This window comes from Cornus florida, unplaced genomic scaffold, assembly GCF_030987335.1.
Source record: "Cornus florida cultivar Cherokee Brave unplaced genomic scaffold, ASM3098733v1 CherokeeBrave_3.0.0_Hap2_Chr06, whole genome shotgun sequence".
Classification (NCBI taxonomy): domain Eukaryota; kingdom Viridiplantae; phylum Streptophyta; class Magnoliopsida; order Cornales; family Cornaceae; genus Cornus; species Cornus florida.
The window spans coordinates 96,872,795-96,896,978 of NW_026775576.1; the positions used below are offsets into that span (position 1 = coordinate 96,872,795).

At 35.5% G+C, this 24,184-nt stretch overlaps 1 protein-coding gene across 1 annotated transcript; it reads right to left on the reverse strand.

Annotated features, from left to right (window-relative positions):
- Window positions 1-11,618: 11,618 nt before the first annotated feature.
- Window positions 11,619-23,077, reverse strand: LOC132314671 (uncharacterized). Its single transcript, XM_059813502.1, has 7 exons — window positions 22,914-23,077; window positions 22,725-22,810; window positions 21,603-21,747; window positions 19,567-19,702; window positions 18,695-19,442; window positions 14,636-15,396; window positions 11,619-11,869 (listed from the first exon to the last, which is right to left on the reverse strand). The coding sequence occupies exons 1-7, from the start codon at window positions 22,983-22,985 to the stop codon at window positions 11,619-11,621; spliced, it is 2,199 nt and encodes a 732-aa protein (XP_059669485.1). The 5' UTR covers window positions 22,986-23,077.
- Between the last annotated feature and the right edge of the window lie 1,107 nt (window positions 23,078-24,184).

The following is a 24,184-nucleotide window of genomic DNA, read 5'->3' on the forward strand; positions in this document are numbered from 1 at the left end:
TCTTTATGGAATTGATGGTGTCTACTTGATTACAAAATATATTTATATATGTATGTAATGGCAATTAATACTATGATATAAATTAGTAATCATAAATGGTTTAAAGTCGGTAATTATGGATGGACATTTAATTAGTTAAGACTTAAACCGAGTCCACGATAGATTGAGATATATTGCGAGAGTTGTCGTATGCAATTGCTCTCTATCACAGTCATGGCTTTTGACTCTCAAGCATGAGAGAAGTATAGACTCTTTTATTAATTAATAATTACTTTGATTTGTTCGGCGGATACCTCAGGATCCTTAGATCGACATTTTGGGTAGTTATGTAATTAATAATTAGAGATCTATATTCTCAATATTTGTATCAGTGCTATTTGTATTTATTTTGTTTTGATTATGGTTGATCACAAATTAAATTCGAAGGCCTTCGTATGTTTTAGACAAATATTTTCTATATATATTTATTTAATAAATTATTATTATTTTTTGTCAAATAAATATTTTATTGTGATCGAGCCGGAAATAATCAAAGGTAACAAAATAATTATATTAATTATGTTGTCGGATTGATGGCTTTAATTATCCGATAAATAATTAAGCATAGAAGGGTCAAAGTGCAACATTGACTTAGAGGTTATTTACTATTTAATTGGGGTGCAATTAATTTCTTTTAGTGGAATAGAAATTAATTTATGAATTAATTGAATTGGGTCCATGGTTTAATGGACCGGACCAATTATTAATTTATAGGAGCTAAGAAAATAGTAAGCCCAAAAGGATTCTCACCAATAGCCCAAGTTGATATTGGAGTCATGTTAGGATTGAGAAAGTTGAATTAGAGATGGAAAATGATTTATTGTTTCCTTATTCTTATTTTTATTTTGCCTATATATACATGAGTTCATGTATATTTTAGGTGGGACTTGGAGAACAAGAAAAAAAGGAATACACTTTCTCTCTCTAGATTTTAGGGTTTTATTTTCTCTTCTAAAGGAGGCTACCACTAGTCTAGATTCCAAGGTCATTCATCAAGGCATATTGGTGATTCCTAAAGGGAAGATAATAATCGAACGGAAGGAGAAAGGATCTTGCTAAAAGGATTTACAATAAGTGAGAATATTCACTTTAGAGGAAAGTTCAAAAGGTTTACTCAGACCTTTGATGTAAGTATTCAATCTGTTTATTGAATTATGCATCATCTTTTATTTATCTTTGCATAAAACTTGTCTCTGTGTGATGAATCAAGATCCGTGATTGTAAATCCCTCAAAAGTTTTAAAAACTTACACGTTTCCCAATAGTGGTATCAAAGCACATGGTTTGATTCATTACTAGAGAACATATGTTTATAAAAATCATATTCATGGATCCAAATCGTATATACATATATAAAATTATTGATATATGTTGATGTATGATTTATTATGTTGATATATATTAATACATGATGATGTATGTATAATTGTGAATGGATGATGATGTGTGTTTGGGCTATGGATGAAGCTTATAGGTATATAGAATGTAATTTTATTTTTGGATGAATGTAATTAAGGCTTTGTTTTAGCCGTTTGAAAATTCAATAATGTAATTTAATTTTTTCATTGTATTTCAAATTGTAAGTATTTATTAAAGCCATGTAATATTCATCAAAGGATGCTATGAAGATTCAAGAGGGTCCGAAAGGGTTAAATTATGCTTCAGTAATTTTCTGGAATTTTTTCGAATTTTTCGGGAATTTTTTGAGGCTTAATTTAATTTTCTGGGATTTTTCCGAATTTTTTGGAATTTTTTCGGCGTTTTTCCGGTGGCCTGAGCTTCGCCGGCGGCGAGAAGGGGCGTCGGAGGTGGCCCGGATCAGGTGTGGCATGGATTTGGTAAGCCTGGCGCGTGTTCCACAAGCGTCAGGGAGTTGCATGGAGAGGACAAGTTGGCGCGTGGATCTCACGCGCCAGCCAAGGGTGTGTCACCCTCCACGCGCGTGGAGGCGCGCCCCACGTGCCCCAGGCGCGTGGGAGCGCGTGAGGGCACATCCCACGCACCCCAAGTGCGTGCTGGCGCATGGGGGCGCGTGGGAGCGCGTGCAGCTTGCCCTAGGCGCCTGCCAGCGCGTGTGGGGTCCTCCGGGCTCGTTCCAAGCGGTGTTTTGCTTCTCCTGATGCGTACAAGCTTCCTGTGGGTGTTTACAGACAGTTGAAGGACGGTCGTACAGCAAGAATAGTTTTTAAATGTTAAAAGCTGAATCAATTGGCCATTTATATTGCTTCTGTTTATTATTTGATGCATGGAATAATTTAATGCTTATTATAATTGTTCATGCATTGGATCCATGATTTTTAATTAAATGGCTTGATTTATATTAATTAAATTATGAAGATAAATTGGATTAGATTGCTAATTAATTTGAGAGCATTTATTGGGAAACAGAAAAATTATTTTTGTAAATTATTTTTTGCCTCAAATTAAAAATTAGTGAATCATTTAAAATCCATATATTTTCTAAATTTAATTGGATTAAAATCAAGGCGTTTTGCATGCATAAAATCATGAATTGAAAACCCTAGTTTTATATTATTAAAAATTGAGTGGGAGCGGGGATTTTTTATACATTACCCCATGGCCTTCGTAATTATAACCATTATGATTAGATCTTTAAAAATAAGGCTCCACGCATGATTTAAAGAATCTAGATTACAAGAATGGTTGTCTCACGAAAATATATTTATTAAACAACCATTATAATTAGATCTTTAAAAATAAGGCCCTACGCATGATTTAAAGAGTCTAAGCTATTAATGGCAATATATTTAATATTTGTTTTTCCGTTGGAGCATTAATTATGTTATATACTCAATCTAAAATCAATAGTATTAGCTCCCCAACGGAGTAGTCTATAATAGGTGATTTTAGAAAGGCTAAATCTAATCGGGAATTATTACATATATAGATAAGGCATTGTCTAAAGAGATATGGAAATAATGAGTTGTTCTCGTCAATAAGTAATAATGAATTCCGCCAACCGGATAAGTTATTGGCATATTAATTGTCCGATTTTTCATGCAATGTGGTTAAGGGACCCACAATTAATTAATTATTTTATACTTACATGATTATTATTATTCACTTTATTTATTGTATGAATGCTTTTATTTTCAGATTTATCATGACTAGTCCATTCAGTCCACTTGCAAACATACTAAAAGAAAATCGATTAACTGGACCTAATTATATCGATTGGAAAAGGCAACTAGATATTGTACTCACATATGAGGGGTTGAATTATGTGCTTACTACTCCTAGACCTTCTCCACCTTTGCCTGAGGAGCATGAAGTATTTAAGAAATGGAATAAAGCAGATGAGATGACTAAGTGCTACATTCTTGCTTCACTCTCGAATGTACTCCAAAGTCAACATCTTCAATATCTCACTTCTGCAGGCATCATGCTTAACCTTAAGGAAATGTTTGGGCAAATTGGTAAGAGCGCACGCCAAAATGCTATGACAAATTTGATGACCATTAAGATGGTCCAAGGTACTTCAGTTCGGGAACATGCTTTAAAAATGATTGGTTTTTTAAATGAACTGGAGATCCTTGGATGCAACTTGGATGGTGAACTTCAGGTTGACATGATTATCACTTCATTGCCAGACTCATTTAACTCTTTTAGGGTTAATTATTATATGAATAAGCTTGAGTACACACTCGCTGAACTATTGAATGAGTTGGTAACCTTTGAAGGGATAAACAAAAGTAAGGGTGCATCAATCAACTACACTCAGTCTGCTGGACCATCCACTTCTAGGCCCAAGAGGAGGGGCAAGAAAAAGAAGAAGGATGGTGCCAAAACTGTGGTTGTACCAAACAAAGTAATCCAAAAGGATAAGGGAAAGAAAAAAGTGCGGGTTGAAGGCGAAGGAAACTGCTTCCATTGCGGTCAACCGGGACACTGGAAACCTAACTGCCCAATACTTCACACACAAGGCAAAGGAAAAAGGTATATTCATTGTTGAGGCATGTAATGTGGTTGAATCTATAGATTCCTGGTGCATAGATTTTGGAGCCACTAATCATGTTTGCAATTCATTGCAGGGATTCCAGGAGTCCAGAAGCCTCAATGAAGGAGAAATATACTTGCATATGGGATCTAATGCCAAGGTGGAAGCTAAAGCAGTGGGAGTGGTTCATATGCAGTTTGATAGTGGGAGGAGTCTTATTTTAGAAGATTGTCTTTATGCGCCAAATGTTAGGCACAATTTAATTTCAGTTTATTCGTTGGTTTGCAAAAATTATATTTTTACTTTTGGAAAAAATGTTTTAATTAAATTAAATGGTTGTGTTATAACTTCTGGTGCATTGAAAGATAATCTATATGTTTTAACTCCTAGCTCATATCAAATGCAAAATTATGAATTAAATGCAACTTCATCTAGATTGAATGTTAAAAGAAAAGCAGTTTCTCCAAACTCATTGTATCATTGGCATCTACGATTGGGTCACATCAATCAAAATAGGATTCAAAGGTTGGTTAAAGAAGGTTTATTACCTTGTGAGGCAGAGGAGCCTATGCCAACTTATGAATCATATATTGAAGGAAAGATGACTCGAAGGGCTTACTCAGCCAAAGGATATAGAGCCAAAGAACAATTAGAGTTGGTGCACACAGACGTGTGTGGTCCCATGAACACCCAAGCGAGAGGAGGGTTTGAGTACTTCATCACTTTCATTGATGATTATTCACGTTTTGGATATATTTACCTAATGCGACACAAGTCAGAAGCTTATGGAAAATTCCGTGAGTTTCAGGCGGAAGTGGAGCGTAGATTAGGTAAACTTATCAAAACACTTCGATCTGATCGAGGAGGTGAATACCTCTTGGGGGAGTTCAAGGATCATATGGTCAATAAGGGTATTGTGCGCCAGTTATCCGCACCTGACTGCCCTCAACAGAATGGAGTGGCAGAAAGGAGAAACAGAACTTTACTTAACATGGTTAGATCTATGATGAGTTTTGCTACATTACCTCTATCATTTTGGGGATTAGCCTTAGAATCAGCGATGTATATTTTGAACTATGTTCCATCCAAGTCTGTTTCAGGAACGCCATATGAGCTGTGGTTTGGACAAAAACCTAGTTTAAATCATATGCATATATGGGAGTGTCCAGCACACGTACGAAAGAAACAGGCAGACAAGTTGGAAGCAAGATCAGATGCATGCTTGTTTGTTGGCTATCCTAAGGGCACTAGAGGTGGATTATTTTATGATCCCAGGGACAATAAGGTTATTGTCAGCACTCATGCTGTTTACCTAGAGGAGGATTATATTATGAACTACAGACCTAGTAGCCAGATAATGTTAGAGGAGATGGTTGGCACGTCAGATATACCCCATGTGGACACACCTAATATAAATACTGAGAATGATGAGACACAAGAAGTGCCTGTTGAATTACCATCATCTAGTACATCGATTCCTGCACCCGTCCTTCGGCGTAGTGGGAGGACTATCATCCAACCCGAAAAACTCACACTTTTGGGTGAGGTCTATGAGGCCGTCCCCGATAAGCATGAGTCGGACCCAGTAAGCTATGCGGAAGCGTTAACCGATATAGATGCGAATCGTTGGAAAGATGCCATGAGATCAGAGTTGGAATCGATGTATTCTAACAAAGTCTGGGATATTGTAGAACTTCCTAGTGGGGTTCAGCCCATTGGTTGTAAGTGGATCTACAAACGAAAGAGAGGAATGGATGGGAATGTTGAGACATTCAAAGCTAGACTGGTTGCCAAAGGCTTTACTCAACGTGAATGTATTGATTATGAGGATACATTCTCACCAGTTGCAATGCTTAAATCTATTCGCATTCTTTTGGCCATTAGTGCTTATTATGACTATGAGATATGGCAGATGGATGTTAAGACGGCATTTTTAAATGGCCATCTTGAACAAGACATCTACATGAGGCAACCAGACGGTTTCGTAGTTAAAGGTCGTGAGGACTGTGTATGTAAGTTGAATAGGTCTATTTATGGACTTAAGCAAGCTTCACGCACATGGAACATTTGTTTTGATCAGGCAGTCAAATTATTTGGCTTTGAACAAAACGTGTTTGAACCTTGCGTTTACAAGAAAAAACAGAGTAATGTCATCATGATTCTCGTTTTATATGTTGATGACATCTTGCTCATTGGTAATGATGTAGAAGCATTGTCATCAGTTAAAATGTGGTTGTTTAATAAATTTGAGATGAAAGATCTTGGAGAAGCAAGCTATATTCTTGGGATCAAGCTTATGCGAGATTGGGTTAAAAAGAAAATAGGCTTGTCTCAAGAGTTTTACATTGACAAAGTTCTGATCAGGTTTGGAATGGAAAACTCTAAGAAAGGGTTTTTGCCATTTAGACATGGGTTGGCTCTTTCTAATGACCAGTCTCCCAAGACTGATAAGGAAATTGAGCAAATGAGGCGGGTACCATACGCTTCGGCAGTTGGTAGTCTCATGTATACCATGGTCTGTACTAGACCGGACATCTGCTACTCTGTAGGGATTGTCAGTAGATATCAGTCCAATCCTGGACTTGATCATTGGTCAGCTGTGAAGAATATCTTAAAATACCTTAGAAGAACTAAGAAGCTAATACTCATTTATGGAGGTGATGATCTGGTTCCAGTCGGATATACGGATTCTGATTTTCAATCAGATCCTGATGCCAGGAGATCTACATCTGGATATGTGTTCAAGTTCAATGGAGGGGCAGTTAGTTGGAAGAGGGTCAAACAGGGTTGTACTGCTGACTCAACCATGGAAGCAGAATATATTGCAGCCTTTGAGGCAGCAAAAGAAGCTGTTTGGTTGAGAAACTTTCTAATTGAACTGGAGGTTGTGGAGCACATAGATCGGCCTATAACGCTTCATTGCGACAATAGTGCAGCTATAGCCCAAACCAAGGACCCAAAATTTCATAAAGGAACAAGACATATTCAGAGGAAACATCATGTGGTTCGTGATATAGTAAAGCGAGGAGATATACTTGTGGCTAAGATTGCATCGGAACATAACCTTGCTGATCCATTCACAAAGGCTTTACCGATTAAGATGTTTGATCGTCATATGGAGAACATGGGAGTTAGATGTGATTTGAATTGGCTATAAGTGCAAGTGGGAGCTGTTAGGATATGTGTGCCCTAGCATAGCAAATTCTAATTTTGGATTGTAAAAGTCATGGTTTCTTATTTGGATATTATTATTAAAGCATTATACAATTGGTGAATGGAATGTATTATTTTTCGATTCTTTATGGAATTGATGGTGTCTGCTTGATTACAAAATATATTTATATATGTATGTAATGGCAATTAATACTATGATATAAATTAGTAATCATAAATGATTTAAAGTTGGTAATTATGGATGGACATTTAATTAGTTAAGACTTAAACCGAGTCCACGATAGATTGAGATATATTGCAAGAGCTGTCGTATGCAATTGCTCTCTATCACAGTCATGGCTTTTGACTCTCAAGCATGAGAGAAGTATAGACTCTTTTATTAATTAATAATTACTTTGATTTGTTCGGCGGATACCTTGGGATCCTTAGATCGACACTTTGGGTAGTTATGTAATTAATAATTAGAGGTCTATATTCTCAATATTTGTATCAGTGCTATTTGTATTTATTTTGTTTTGATTATGATTGATCACAAATTAAATTCGAAGGCCTTCGTATGTTTTAGACAAATGTTTTCTATATATATTTATTTAATAAATTATTATTATTTTTTGTCAAATAAATATTTTATTGTGATCGAGCCGGAAATAATCAAAGGTAACAAAATAATTATATTAATTATGTTGTCGGATTGATGGCTTTAATTATCCGATAAATAATTAAGCATAGAGGGGTCAAAGTGCAACATTGACTTAGAGGTTATTTACTATTTAATTGGAGTGCAATTAATTTCTTTTAGTGGAGTAGAAATTAATTTATGAATTAATTGAATTGGGTCCATGGTTTAATGGACCGGACCAATTATTAATTTATAGGAGCTAAGAAAATAGTAAGGCCAAAATGATTTTCACCAATAGCCCAAGTTGATATTGGAGTCATGTTAGGATTGAGAAAGTTGAATTAGAGATGGAGAATGATTTATTGTTTCCTTATTCTTATTTTTATTTTGCCTATATATACATGAGTTCATGTATATTTTAGGTGGGACTTGGAGAACAAGAAAAAAAGGAATACACTTTCTCTCTCTAGATTTTAGGGTTTTGTTTTCTCTTCTAAAGGAGGCTACCACCAGTCTAGATTCCAAGGTCATTCATCAAGGTATATTGGTGATTCCTAAAGGGAAGATAATAATCGAACGGAAGGAGAAAGGATCTTGCTAAAAGGATCTACAATAAGTGAGAACATTCACTTTAGAGAAAAGTTCAAAAGGTTTACTCAGACCTTTGATGTAAGTATTCAATCTGTTTATTGAATTATGCATCATCTTTTATTTATCTTTAGCATAAAACTTGTCTCTGTGTGATGAATCAAGATCCGTGATTGCAAATCCCTCAAAAGTTTTAAAAACTTGCACGTTTCCCAACAGTTTCAACCAGTCTGGAACAAGCAAAATGGGAAAACTGGAGTATTATCTTCATTAGTTCGAAGGAATTAGTCTCCACTAGCGTCATTCAAAAAACAGACAAGAAAAAGGTTTCTGTGGTTAAATGGATGCCAAAGCTCTGCCTTGAATGGTCTCCCATGAATGAGTTCTAATTGGTGAACATATTAGTTTCATTAGTTGAACAGTAGTTAAAGGCCCTCCCATGAATGATTCACTCATATATATATATATATATATATTTTCGTATTGATGCAATTCTCATCAATATCTTCATGGCCCAATATATTGGATCAGTTAAATGGCTATTTCTGGTTTTGCAGTTCATTTATGGATGGGTAATTTTGCTGAATATGCAAGACCAAGAACTCCCCCGGGACCGGCAGCACCTCCAGGAACTGAACCAGCAAACTGACAGATGACATTCTGAAGCAGTTGATTACTATTTAAGTTGCAGGGCAAGTCAGAAAGGAATTTGTTGCTGCTGTTGTGAACATTTTTTTTTTTTGGCTGGAGATGACTGCATAATTTATTGCCTATTGGTTGAAGCTTATGCAGTTGCCTTCATGTATCAAAACTGACTAGGAGATTTATCTAAAGCTTGTCTCTGCACATTCTCATAATTAAAAACCAATATAAATCATGAATTTAATTCTCTTGAGCTGTACCTAAACACAAGTTGTAAATGCCCCACACCATCCAAGGTGTTTTTGTATTACCCTTTATCAAATTTTATTACATGATTATGGATAAATTATTGTCCGTTGCTGGACGATACTGTTGGTTCGGACCAATCACATGGTGACGAAACATAAGCAAAAAGTGGAATAAAATTAACCCAAAATTAATACATTTCTTGTGTGTCAACTAGTGATAATAAGCTCGAGATTGATGTTATAATTTTTCTGGATTGTGGCACTATAATATATTAAAAGAGAAGGGTATCTTCTTTTGGTGGAATGGATTTACTTAACTCCTCTCAGGCTATGTTTGGTTTGAGTGAACGGAATTAAATGAAGGTGGAATGAAATGCATTTGTTTTCATTCTCTTGTTTGGTGTGTTAAGTTAAAAGTGGAATGGCCATTCCATCAAAAAGGTGGAATGCCCATTCCTTCCACCAAGAATTAATAAAGTAATTTAAAGAGATAATTCAGGCATACACACACTATATAATATATAATATATATAATACGTATCTATATGCCGTTTGTTTCCTCTCTCCGATTTACACACACAAGGTTGAGACAAAAATAGTGTAATTGAACTTCTATGAGCTTTTGTACATTGTTATGCAACTTTCTCAGTCATTATCTAGCCCTCTGTTTTTTTTTTCTTTATTATCTATTTCCTTTTTATTTTTACAGTCATCGGAGAATCCTCTGTTTCTCTCTATCTCGTTTATTTTCTCTTTCTATTATCTCTTTCCCTTTTATTTTTGCAGATTAATTTTTTTAGTTAATTTTTTTTACTAATAATAAATTATAATTTAAAGAAATAATATAAATTCATTCTATTCCAATTTTTTTACTAAACATAGGAATGAGAATGAGATTCCATTTTTACACATTCTGTTTACAACCAAACGGTAGAATGAGAATCATTATTCTCATTCCATTCCATTCTCATTTCATTCCCACCTTTATTCTCATTCCATTCAAATTCATTCCACCACACCAAACATACCCTTACTGTTTCCTTTTAATAACCACAGAAAGGAAAAGTTCTTCATTTCCTTTTCATTCTTTCTCCTACAAAATGGACCATTTGTTGGATTATAAAGTGGTGAAACTAAAACTTTTTTATTTTTTGCCTTTTCAAGTATTCATTTCGTCTGAATTAAGCTAAGCTGTAAATTAGGTGTACTTTAGATCAAAATTTCTTTTTAGTGGGATTGATCTGTTCACTATAACCAAACTTTAAGCTAAAGGCTTATTTTAATACCGAATATTGATTTAACAATTATGATTATTCTTAACCACTGAAAAAGAACATAACTGTGCTATATAAATTCAAATTGTAAGTCGACTAAAATGTTCGATGAAGTTAAATTTATGAAATCATAGGTGAAGTTCAAATGGTCCGTCAGTATTTTAAAGAAAAAATCACACGGATTTTTCCTCGAATTTGGATAAATTACACATAGAGAGACTGTTCGTGTTTATCACTTTGACTTCCCCAAATATATTCGCCAAATGTCAAGTAATGAATTTGTGTGTGAAAAATCAGTAATGTCCTTATATTACAATAATATATTATATTGCAAATATTTGTTAATCTAAAAATTCATGTGACTCGTGTGTAATTTGTCCAAATCTTAGCGAGTGGTCAGTATAATTTACCTTATTGTCCCCATTGTCTTTTCATATAAGAGAATGGTAAAATTGTTATTTTATAAAATTTGGTCGACCAAAGAAAATATTAATATTTAAGGGAGAAACGATCTACCCGTGTATAATTTACCCTATTATAAAGGGGTAAGTGCAAAAAATACACCCTCCAAGTATACTCTGAGTAGCATTTTTACCCATTTATTTGAAAAAATGTGCAATAAACACCCCTAATCTTTTGAAATTGTGTAAAATTACCCTTCTGTCATAAATTTGACATAAATTATTGTTGTAATACCCATTTTGCCCTTTTAGTCTTCTGAAAATACCCATCATTTTCTATTTACTCTCTGCGATTCACCGACTCTTTCTCCCACCACCGTCAGCTCCTCCCGTTTTCTTCTTCTTTAACCATCGCTTAATGGTACAACCTTCTCCTCCTCCTCACACCATATACACACACGCGCGCGCACACAATATATATATATATATATATATATATATATATATATATGAATGGATGAGATTGATGTGTGTGTGTGTGTGTATATATGAATGGATGAGATTCATATATACACACACACACACATCAATCTCATCCATTCATACATATATATATATATATATATAAATACACACACACACATATATCTCTATATATATACACGGCGGCTGCGAATCAGGGTACCATCGGCGGTATCGATGGCTTGTGGGTTGTGGATTGGAGGTGGAGGTGGCGGTGGGTGGATCTCAATGCCAAGATTGTGAACCCAGGATCAATGGGTCTGCGAAAGGGAATCGAGATCCACTCTCTTTGCCACTCCCAACCTTCACGTCGTCGAGCCTTCATTGCCGTCCCGTCCTTTTTGCTCAACGGCAACTCAATCGAGGTGGCAGGGGAAACCGCCGATATAAGAGACGGATTTGTAGCTGCAAAAGGCCCATGAGGCTATAATGTTACCGATTTTTCCTATTTTCTATTTTTTCTAGAATTTATTTGACTTTCCTGGATTATTTTAATCCTTGTCTCGTTTTGCGTTTCATGCAAGCCCCGAGGGTCGTTTTGGTCATTTTCTTGAGTCGAGAATTTTAGAGATGTAATTTTTATTTATTTTAAGTCATTTAGAGGCGACGAGACAATTTTTAGAATTTTTGGAAGTCAATATGATTTTGGGTTCTGGAACTTCTCCCGGTTTTCTTATTTTAAGTGAGGGGCATTGTAATCATTTCACATGCATATATATATGTGTGTGTGTGTGTGTGTGCGTATTTATTTTGGTGGGAGATATTTAATGAGACATGGAAGAAGTTACATTGAAAGTGCAATGGCAAAAAGGTAAGCCAACCAAAAAATAGTAGCCACTGGTGACAAATGGCAAGCCATTAGCCACAAGGTCAAAAGTTGACCACAACATTTTCCTCTTCTTTTCTCCTCGGCATAATGAATCTCTCTCTCTCTTTATATTTCTATATTCATGTCTACATACTTTCAAGTTTCATTTTGAGTGACTTATGTTAGGATTTAGGTGAAGCTATAAAAGGGAAAATTACAAGCATGAAGGGGGCTTTCTTTTAACACCATTCATGCAAGGGTTTAGAGGGGCTTCGAAAATTAGGAAGCTTAAGGGCTTGTTTGGCTAGCACATTTTGAGGTAGGGGTTGTCTAACTTGTGTAGTCCTAAGTCCTTATAAGTGATTATTGTGTTTCCCTTTAAAAGCATGCTAAAATTTTACATGAATTTGGTTGAATTGGACTATAGGTTTCGTTTATGATTATTGCTTGTTAAGTTGTTACTTAAATTGAGATCAATATTACCTGTGTGTTGCTTAGTTGTTAATGAGGATTTCTTGTTAAATTGTTGCTAAAGTAAAGTCATTATTCAGATTATAATTGTGTGGGATAATGGAAAATGTGTTAAAATTCACTCATTTTATTATGCTCTTTTATGCTATGTGTCATGCTTACTTGACTTGAGGATACGCCATTTAGGCATTCTCTACTGAGCGGTGGTGCTTAACCCTCTTATCTTAAACATTTTCAGGGTTTTAGGAGCGACGAAGTGGATAAGACGTTTTCACATGTTTTACATAGTTAGAAAGTTTATAAATTGAAGTTCATGTATCTATGTTCAATGTAATTGAATTTATTCTGTTGTATAATGATGTAATTTAATCTCATTATGATGTACGAATATTATCTTATCAATGTGAGCCTGTTTATGGATGTTCTGGAACAGATTTTAACCATATTAGATGTCACAAGTGAAGCCATTGGGTTACCAAACTGTTTAGGCACTTAAACAATGAGAAACTCGCAATTTTAGGCTATTTCGGTCGACCAGTAAGCCATTTTGGTTGACTGGTATCATTTGAAATTGAAACCAATAGCCTAGGACACTCCAGAGTCACAACCGGTCGATCGGTGGGTCATTTCGGTCGACCGATGTAGCACTCACAGGTCTGCCAAAATGAAATTGTGATAGCTTTGAATCCCAGATTTCAAATGATCATATCTCACTCATTTTAACTCCATATTGGATCAAATTTGAGTCTAACTTCAAGGATTTTAAGTTAGTTTTCCAATGAAATTAATTTCACTCAAATATTCCAATCGTAGAAAGAGTTATAACCTTTTTAGTGTGAACTGCTCCAGAATTCTTTGAAAATAAAGGGGCAATTGTGTGAAATTCTCATTCTTATGTCTAGGACCTTGTGTCATGAGTTTAAATGACCCTTATGACTTATGAATTATGATGACCTATTTAGACTCATTTAGAGTTATATTATTTATTACCACACCTTAGTTGACCGTTTTACCCTTGGATATTATCGGGTTCGGGTAAGAACCCAGCTAACAATTCGGACCTACGGGTTCGGGTTGTTACAGAAGCGGTGAGGATATGGCGTGATTTCGTCTCCATTCTCTCTCTCCGTTGATTTCTATTGCCCAATTATGGGTTTGGGGATAGTGTGGGTGGCGGCGCCTCCATCATCAATGCTGTAATCCGACATCTCTCCATCGAGAAGTAATCAAAGGCGGTAGTGAGTGGCGGCAGCACCATCACCACAACCACTGATCTGACGTTGAGCTTGCAAGCGGGATATGAAAAGTTCCACCATTGCCTCCCCAAGCTATATGGTTCACCCTTCATGCCCAATTCTACTATTTTTCTTTCATTTTGATGTGTAAGGAGGCCCATTCCCCTTACTCCCGCTTCCATTAGTGTGTGCCTCTTGCATTTGGCTCAACTTATACGCACACTTAGCTTATTATTTATTTACACTGCTGGTCAACAAATTCCTTCAAGCCTTTTGTTTGTTCCACTTATCTCGTCTTGGCAAGATAGAATACTAAGAATAATGGAATGCCTTCTGGTTTCTGTTTCACTGGCGTCATGTGCCTCAATCGGGTCATAGTTCACGACTTGATGGGTCTCAATTTTCTGGATGCTATGGATTCGTCATAGTTCACAGTCGCCTCCAAGCTACCCGTCTTTTATGACAGTCTCGATGCCCAATTTTTTTTTTTATTATTATTATTTTTTATTTTTTATTTTTTTTCCCTGGCAAAGCCTAACGGCACTTATAATAGAGCAACACAAACAACCATAAACTTACAAACGACAGATACCACAAACATACATAGACCATCCCTAGAAAATAGACAACACACAAAAGACCCTGGACAAAGCAAACCACTGCTCAAAGTGGCCCATATCATGTTGAAAATAGAAAAGACCATGGGTCCCATTATAATGATACTCATATTGCAACAACAGCCACGCAAAGAAAAAAGCGAACTCCAGAAGCTTATGGTAGCATAGCTGCGTGACGGCAACGCCACAGACCTCAAACCAGCTATTAACTTGTTGCATCCCTTTCTGACACATAACAGTGCAGTGCACAACTGGAGAACGCCTCGACAATACAAAACAAGTAATACAAACAGATACGGAAAGACCCTGCACAATCCTGACCGCACAAAACAAAAAGGCTTGACAATGTTCATGTGATGTCCAGCACCAACACGCATAAGAAGGATTGAGAAAAGACACCACAGGAAACGCCGAGAAAACTGAGGAGCCCTAACGCTTACACAATCACCAAACCAAGGGAATTGACCAAACGCCGGTAAAGCACCAGTAAGGAAAGCATCGTCAGAAACAAAGCACCACCAAGAATAAAAAACATAAGAAACTCGAAGCGCCGAAGGATAACCATCCTCATAGAAATGACCGGCAACAAGAAACCACGACCCATAGTCAATTGCGGCCGGAGGAGAAGCAGCTCTGAACAGAGCAAGAGAAATGAGCAGCCAACCTGCTTTAAGAACACGTCCAACGCGCAACAACCTGAAACAAGAAAGGAATTCCGGTACGCGGGACCATGAAAACAACTCGCCTTTCCTAAATAGCGAAGCCGACGATAGGAAATCCCTTGCATCAACCAACCATAACCTATAAAGCATGGCCACAGAAAGCATGACCACAGACAAAAACCTGACGTGGACAAACAAATGGCCAGGGGAAGAAACCCAAACTTTGAAAACACCCAGGGGAAGAAAAGAGAAAAAACGCTCTGATCACACAGAGAAACCTCAGCTCACCTAAGAACTCTCATGAGAGAGAAAAACATACTCAAGGTCATCTTTAATGTTGGATGAGGCTATGTTCTCGATGCCCAGATTGAATTACAGAATGGGTGTGCAAAATTGATTGCACCAAATTGAAAATTGATTACAGAATTGTTCTTTTTCGTCTTTTTACAAAATTTTGTATTTTTATATATTTTATAAAATTGTTGACTAAGGGTACTTCTGTCAAATTTGGTTTTAAATGTGCCAGAGGGACTTGATTACACCAAATTAAAACTTGAGGGGTGTTTTTTGCACTTGACCCTATTATAAATTCAGTAGAAGAATTTTTTTTTAGACTAGTGGACTCACTAGCTCAGTGATTATAAATTTTCAAAATAATAATAATAATAGCAATAAAAGAAAACAATTAATATTCGCATTTAAAGGAGGGAAAAAAAATAAAAATTCTTTCCCCAGTGCTTGTGAGAAAGTGAGAGGATTAACCCACTTGTTTGGTGATGATTGAAATCAAAACAACTGAACAAATTCAGTTTTATGGAAATTGTTTTTTAAAATTTCAATTATATGATTCTTTAAAAACAAATTTATGTTTTTCGAGTGAGTAGTGGAACTTTTATCGGGGTCACAAAACAAATAGGCCCAAAGATTTACTAGTATTTCTTTAAACGGGCTTCCCAGGAAAAACGACGACATACTTCATCTCTCCATTATAGAGAGATATACGTGCGTGTATATATAAAATTGACTCTATATATTCATCACTGGTTCAGAGAAAGAATTGACGAGTGCCATCGACTAGCAGAATCGGATCCAGGAGAATCTATAATCGGCGGCCAGTGTAAGATGCTCAATCGCCTTTTCCCTAAATTAGACACTTCAGATCCATTGCTTCCGTTTGATCCCATCGTCTGCAAAGCATTACCGTCTATTCTAGGGTTTTATTTAGATCTTTCATTCATTCTAATTTTATGTATGGGGTTCATTCTAATTTTATCAATCAAGACCAGATCTTTTGTTAACTTTTGTTGCATGATTGTTGTTCGATACCTATATATATATAGATAAACTGTACTATTTGAATTGCTCCACTTTAACTAATATATTTTTTTCGTAATTGTGTAAATGTACAATTTTGTGTGGGCTCAATTATAATATATATATATATATACACACACACACATCCAATTATAATATATAATTTTATGTTACGAAGGCTTAGTCCACGTGCCCATTAAATTTTTTAGTTATGTTTTAGACTCAATTTTATTATTTATTCATTTTAAAACAAAAACCAAGTCCATCTGTACAATCAAACACAAGCCTATTAAATTTTTTAGTTATATTTTAGACCCAATTTTACCATTTATTCATTTTAAAACAAAAACCAAGCCCATCTGTACAATCAAACACAAGCCCATCTGTGCAATCAAACCCAAGCACATGTCTTATGTCTAACCCTAATCATCTTTCTTTTTTCTAAAATTATAAGTAGCCCACGCAGCAACGGCAACACACTCAACAATTTGTTTTTTGTCATGGAATCTTACTTCTCTCTCTTTCTCTTATTATATTTGATTTTTATGTATTAATTGTCTTTCATCCAAATAGATTTTTAGTATAGATTTTGGGGTTTACTATTGATCTGTGCATCTCTCAACTTTTTCCATTAAAATCAACATTGGTAAGTTTAATTTTCGATCAAATTTATCACTTTCTTTCTCTTTTTCTCTCAAACTTCTCTCTTTTTATTGCTGCAAATCTATTTCTCTCATTTTATTTATTTTAAGATCTGTTAGATGCTATAAAAAAAAAAAAATTAAATAGCTCGAGCTCGGCTCGAGGCTCGTTGAACAGAGCTGAGCAGAGCTTGAACCAAAATTTCTCGGCTCGGCTCGAGCTCGAGCCGAGCTTGAGCATTCTATCACTTGAGCCGAGCCATACTCGAGCACATTATAGCTCGGCTTGGCTTGGCTCGATTGCAGCCCTATGCATAGAATAAATCTTTTCCTTTTTATACATTATTTTAAGACATAATTTTACGAGAGATAATTTTGACCCTCTTTTACTTATAAAAACCATCTCAAAGACCCTTGGAAACAGTATCATGTTCATCATAAGACACTAAAAGCCGATAGCACACCAAAACATAAAGGTACCAGAACTAGTAAGAGCCTGTTGCGATTGCTGTTAGAATGATGAAAGCGTTTTTAGTAGTAGAGCTGTCACAAAACTGTTGTCAGTAACGAGTATGTTATGTGTTTGGCAATGAATTGTATAAAGTATTTTTTATACTTAAAGCACTTTTAAATTTGTTTGGAAACAATGTTGTCTCAAAGCACTTTATTACTAATTTACTATATGGGTACACTAATTTACTATATTTTCACTCTACGGGGCCTATAGTATCTCTACGGCTTACCAGATACGATGAGAACAGTGGCGGAGAAGAAGCAGATCGGTGGCGCTAATCAGCAGTAACAGATTTTTTTTTTGCATAATCAATATATAATACAAGGGATAGAATTGTATTTATATAAAAAACAGAGGGATTAGATGGTCTAAAAAAAGTAGTTAAGTACCTCTACCTAGAACGCAATTCTAAAAGTTATGATTTCTAGCTTCAAGTAAATGCGCCTTTTTAACAAAATCTCTACCATCTAAAAATACTTTTTTTTGTCACCAAACAAATCTAACCGGCAATTTTTTTTTAGATGAAAGCGCTTTTTAGTGGTAGGGGAGCAATTCCAAACGGGCTCTAAAGTCTATAGTCCCGATGAATACTTAATTACTGACATAATAATTGCACTAGATTCTCAAATATTGATGTCCAATCACAGTGATAAAGAACAGGTCACGTCATTATTAGCAATGTCATTGGACATAGTCAATGGTGCCACTTATTATCTGCAAAACAAATTCATCTTGATGAAGCGAAGACCGTTACTTTTGATTTCAGTTAAATAACTTTTCAAATAATTAATCTGTTGATTCTAGCTCATCATTTTTTCAGCGCTATGTTCCAATTTAGCAATATCAAATTCACATAATAAAAAATGACAATACCACAATAAGGGAGGGCTTAATATTAGTAAGATAAGCTCATCAAATAAAGGAGAACAAAATAATTTGAAAATCAAAAATAAGAACAGCTTACTAACATATGTAAATTTCCTTTGAGTCTTCTTCCTAGATGCATTTGCTTCTTTAGCATTGCTCTCTTTCTTGTCAACATCTTTACGGATTGCGCCATCAATCCTAATGGAGGACTTGACAGACTCTTTTGTGTTTTCGCCCTCCATACCATCCTGAAACATAATGTTTCCATGATTTTGTTCCCATTTTGGATCAATATCAATATGAGAAAGCCACAAATCATAACAGAACCATCTTTGATACACCCAGCATCTAAATTACTTACAGTTATATCGTCTGTAGGCTCTTGAAATCCAGCATTAAAGACATTCAAGATACTTTTGCCTCCTGATTCAATCCCAACATTTGCTACAGCACTCTTTAATCGATCATCTTGGCCCTCATCTTTTGATGTTAAAGAACAGCTTCCTATGGTACCTTTGACACCAATAGAAGAACTTGAACCAATATCAAAAATTGTTTCATCTTCAACACAACTTAAGAAGTCAGTCACATTATTATGCAGGTCAGAACTTTTCAAGGCATCACCAATGATTATCTTAGGCACAACTTGAGAAGGACATGCTTTCGTAATTTCAAATGAAACTATATTCCAAGAACCATCCCTGAGGCTGTGTTGCTCCATTGCTGACAAGATTATTCCAGAGTCTTCTAATCCCACACCCATTTTATCACTGCCATGGCTTTCTTCACCAATAAGCTTCTCATTTTTCTTTGGAGTTGCTTCACTATAGTCTTTTGTGCCAGCAACAGCTACAAATTTTCAGCATAACAGAAGAGAAAATGTTAACATAGGAATTTCAGAATTATCATGTCTGAGACAAAATTCTGCATAGTAACTCAACATCAACAAAACAAAATGGCATGTGTATAATACCTCCTGAATGTGTGGATAACTTGTCATGACTCAAGTTACTTCTTGAAACAGCCTCGTTGGTAAATCCTCCTCCAAAACACTTTTCAGCATATTCCTCCCAGTATGGAGGAAATCCAAAAACAAAATGATTGAAGACCTGTTCAGGGTAAGATTTAATATAGAAACTTCATTTGGAATTTTGACAAAATCAAATTGCAATATTGTATCATGTCTAAACTCTAAAATAAACATGTAAATGCAACCATAAAGTTCAAGGATCCAGGCGCGCAAAATTTTGATGTATTTTACAACTCATCAGCGAAAGCTTCATCAAAATTTCAAAAGTAAAAATATGACGAAGATAAATTATTTATATATTTCGTTTTATTTGCCTTACAATAACTTCATGTTTGACATACCATCCCTCACTAGATTAACTATGAACAAAATAATAAACATTATCATGTTTCTCAGAATCATAATTCTTTAGTTTCGCAGAGTCAATGCTTGTGCGACATGAGTCTTTAGATGAACTTATGGTGCCAAGACTCCAAGAAAATATAAGCCATAAGTCATATTAACTTAACCACAGGCAGAGTTCATCTTTCAAGTAATGCATCTGAATTGTCACCTTAGTTACACAAATCAAACAGCACTTGGACAGCTTCTTGATTGCTTTGATTTCAAGTCACCAAGGCTCCAGAACACAACTGTGGCACTGTGAAGCACTATGACACTCCACAAAAATGTTTTGACCACTAGAGTCAGTAACTGCAATTGGACAACTTTGCCACCGGTTGTCTCATCAACTTCCCCAACCATGCCAGCTTCCTAATTTCACATATTGAGCCATTTTCATGCACCTTCAATGATAAAGTGACAAATTTGCTCCAAGAGTCCAACTAACCAGCAAAGATCTTAGTAAGGTAGTTCATATATTAACATTTTATACTTAGTTTTGGCTACTTGTTTTTCTACATCAGTAGTTTAGTCACCTAAAACTTTGGTTTTCCATTATTAATAGAAAAAACTTGGCACCGATGAATGTTTCTTGTAACATTCTACAAACATAGAAATTAGGGCCCCATTTGGGAGAACTTTCTCATATTAAAAGTCCTTCATCGACAAGGCCTTCGTGAAATGAATTTATTAAAAGGAATTCGTAAGAAAAAGACGATTGGCGAGCACATTTCTTAAATTTACTTTTACTTATAGATTATTTTTTTCTTGACAATAATATCCTTCATCCTAGACAATTATTGCAAGCCTCCAATAAAATGTGTGAAGGAAGCAATGGTGGAAGGCGAGGGCAATGGTGGTGGTGATAGAAGGTGGTAGTGATGGAATGAAGGACCAAGAAAGAATATAGGACAATATTGTCAATCTATCAAAAGTACATGGGCAAATTAGTAAAATGATAAATTTATCCTTAAAAAAAATTGGCTTCTTAAAAGGAGGTTTCAAAAGTAACATTTTCTTACTTCTCTAAAATGGGCTTTTTGACCATTAACTTTTCGAGAAAGTCCTTTACATATGTGTAACCAAACATCACAATTTTTTTCAAATAAACATTTCTGACTTGGAAGGGCTTTTTGAGGCTTCAAGAAGCTCCCCCAAATGGGGCCTAGAAGTGTGGTCCCCACACTTGTCACGTGATAGTGATATGATGATTTAGTTGTATGGCGCTTTGATATAAAATAAACTTAGGAACACCTCAAGCTAAAACGGATCTATAGCTAAGATTAATTAGTCTCTAACGAGTAAATAAAAAAAAGGTTGGCAATTAAAAGGCATTTCATTGAACATTTTATATCCTTATGATGTGAGAATGAGGTCCCTACACTCGTCACATGATGATTTAGTTGTCTGGTAATTTTATAAAAAACAACAAGCACAGGAACACCTGTCACTAATTGAAGGGGAAAACATAAAATAAAATAAGGAAAATGCCCCCAATCCACATTCATATCCCTCTCATTGAAACTCTGACACCTGCCATTCATATAATCATATTCTTTACCTAACCTTTGATTAACTTAAAACCATGCTTATCATACCTCGGCAGGAAACCCATTTTCTTCTGTGCGGACCTTGTTTATGAAGCCCTTAGTAATTATGAATATCCCATCAACTGTCTCAAGAGTGAAGACATCGAATCTCCTATGGATTGGTGCAGAAGAGAAAACTCGCCGAGCTTGTTGCCTACAGCAAGTAAATATATTCCAGAAAACAGAAATAATAGAATTTCCGTATCTGCTAGAAATCTAAAGCAAGTTAAAATGTGGAAGCTGCAGTAAGTTGTTAGTAAAGCTCGTTATAATCCAGAAAGTGCACCTGGCTGTAATTTGTATAAACAGTGTATGGGAAGAAGAATAATGATATATCAATAAAATAACAAAACAACTGTAAAACTTTTTGTCACTAACAGGCCAGGCCTAGCGGTTCCGGACCCCTACTTCCCAAAGGGAGGTCAGGGGTTTGAGTCTCGGTGGAGGCATGTGTGTGTGAGTACCAACTACGAACAAAAAAAAAAACCTTAAACCTTTGTCCATTTATGCCAAAAATCTTGTATGCAAGACACTTCCACTGATACAGAATGGTCCAAGTGGGGAAAGCAAGGTTTCATATTATAGACTATCAGAGTTTAAAACCTAAAGAGTTTTAGAAAAACAAGAAAAGGAAATGTAACCAAAAATTGTGGACACAACTGAAGTAAAGAAAGTGGCCATCACATACTGCGTGCTCTTACTCTCACCATGTTTGAGGTCTTATGTTCTTCTAAATTCCTAGCTCTAATAAAGTCTCATGCAGCCCCCACGTGGGCTTCGCGCCATGGCACCATTTTGGTGCCTTTGGGGCACCGGATGGTCCATAGATCCCCTCCCTCGATCCAATCACAACTACTTGCCAAAGGCACAAGCATGAGGTAAGCATTGCACACCCCTTTAAAAGATGAGACACATAAATGCAAACCAATAAATCATATTAATCACGAAACCTCAAATTCGAAATGGTGTTCACAAGTACAGTGATGCCAAATATTACGAAATTACCACTCTAAGCTCAAAACATCAAAACCATATACAAGAAGCACAATTTCTCCTACTACCATGCATTTTGCCCAGCAACGTCACCATGAATCGTGAATATAAGATAACCCTAAGAAAGGAAGGCCTTACTCTCCAGAAGTAAACCCAGCAATAGCGAGTCTCTTCTCTCCGACGTCCGTTTCGACCTTAATGAACCACCAATCTTGCAAGCAAACCTTTTATTATCGGAAACAAGATGAAAATCAAAACAAAATCAAACATATATCATGGGATGAAATGGGTTTTTGATTTGAAAGTGTTTCGGGAATCAAACTTTACTGTTTTTTGAAAATGAGATAACGAAGCATTGTTGCTGTCGATTGATTGATTCGATGTAGAAGCAGAGGCCATGGAGATAGAAACGTACTGTAGACACGGTTTCAGCAAGTTTCGCTTTTTTCTAGGGTTTTGAAGGGCATTGCTGAAAACTCAAATCCCTGAGGCGGTTGAGATGTAATGGCGCGGGAAAGTAAGTGAACGAGTGGACTCAATTGTGGCGCGATTGTTCGTTTCTTAAAAAGGTCCGGTGTTCGAATCACAATGAGGACTATTATCATCATTATTATTATTATTTTGGTATACTTCTTTTATTCCACTGAAATTAGTCCCGTTATGACAATAAGTCCCAGGTCAGTAAGGAGGAAACTATTATATGGTATTGGGCTATTGGTTCCATCAATTTATTGCTCACCTTCAAGCATAAAATTGAATAAAGTTTTGACAAATTTATTTATATGTCATCATATTCAAAATTATATAATAATTTTTCGATCGATTATAAGTCAATTTAATTTACAACAAAAATAAAATTAAATACACCACCCCATTCTAAATCGGGAATGTAGAGTTAATCTAAAATATGAAGAAACTAATTATTAATCTCAAATGATACCACAAAGCATTGCATTATAACACTAATATTTCATTCATATATTATAAATTGGTGATTTGAATTTCAAAAGTATCAAAACTAAGGCCAGTTCTTACTCATTGACTAAAAATAGTGAGTTGTTGTGGACTTCTTGTTATCAAATCATGACATAAAGTCCTAAAATTAGACAAATCTGAGAGGTGGCATGTACCCCCATCACTACATCATGACTCTAATAAAAAGAGTTAGTTTAATGCAAAATGTTTCTATTATTGAAGGGTCTCCAAGTTCACCTTCTCTCAAGTCTTACATCCCATTTTGTACATAAATAAGAAATCTTCGTTTAAGGTGTGAGATATTGTAACTTATAACATCTCTTGTAAATTTTAAAGTAAAAGATTGAACATGAAAGCAAATTGAATGTATGAGTTATTTGTTAAAAAAATATAAATACAAATAAATTGGAGAAGAAAGGGAGTTCATTATAAAAATAGCATGGTGAATATAGTGATAAACTTGCAATTTTGAAATAATTGTTCTTTAATCATATTGCTGAAAAGTAATTTTAGAATGAAAAAACAAAGAGTAATGACAAAAATTTTAAGACTCAAATAAATGGAGTCAAGCAATATTTTGTTGTCAATAAATAATACAAATATTAACAGACCTGTGGCTTAAC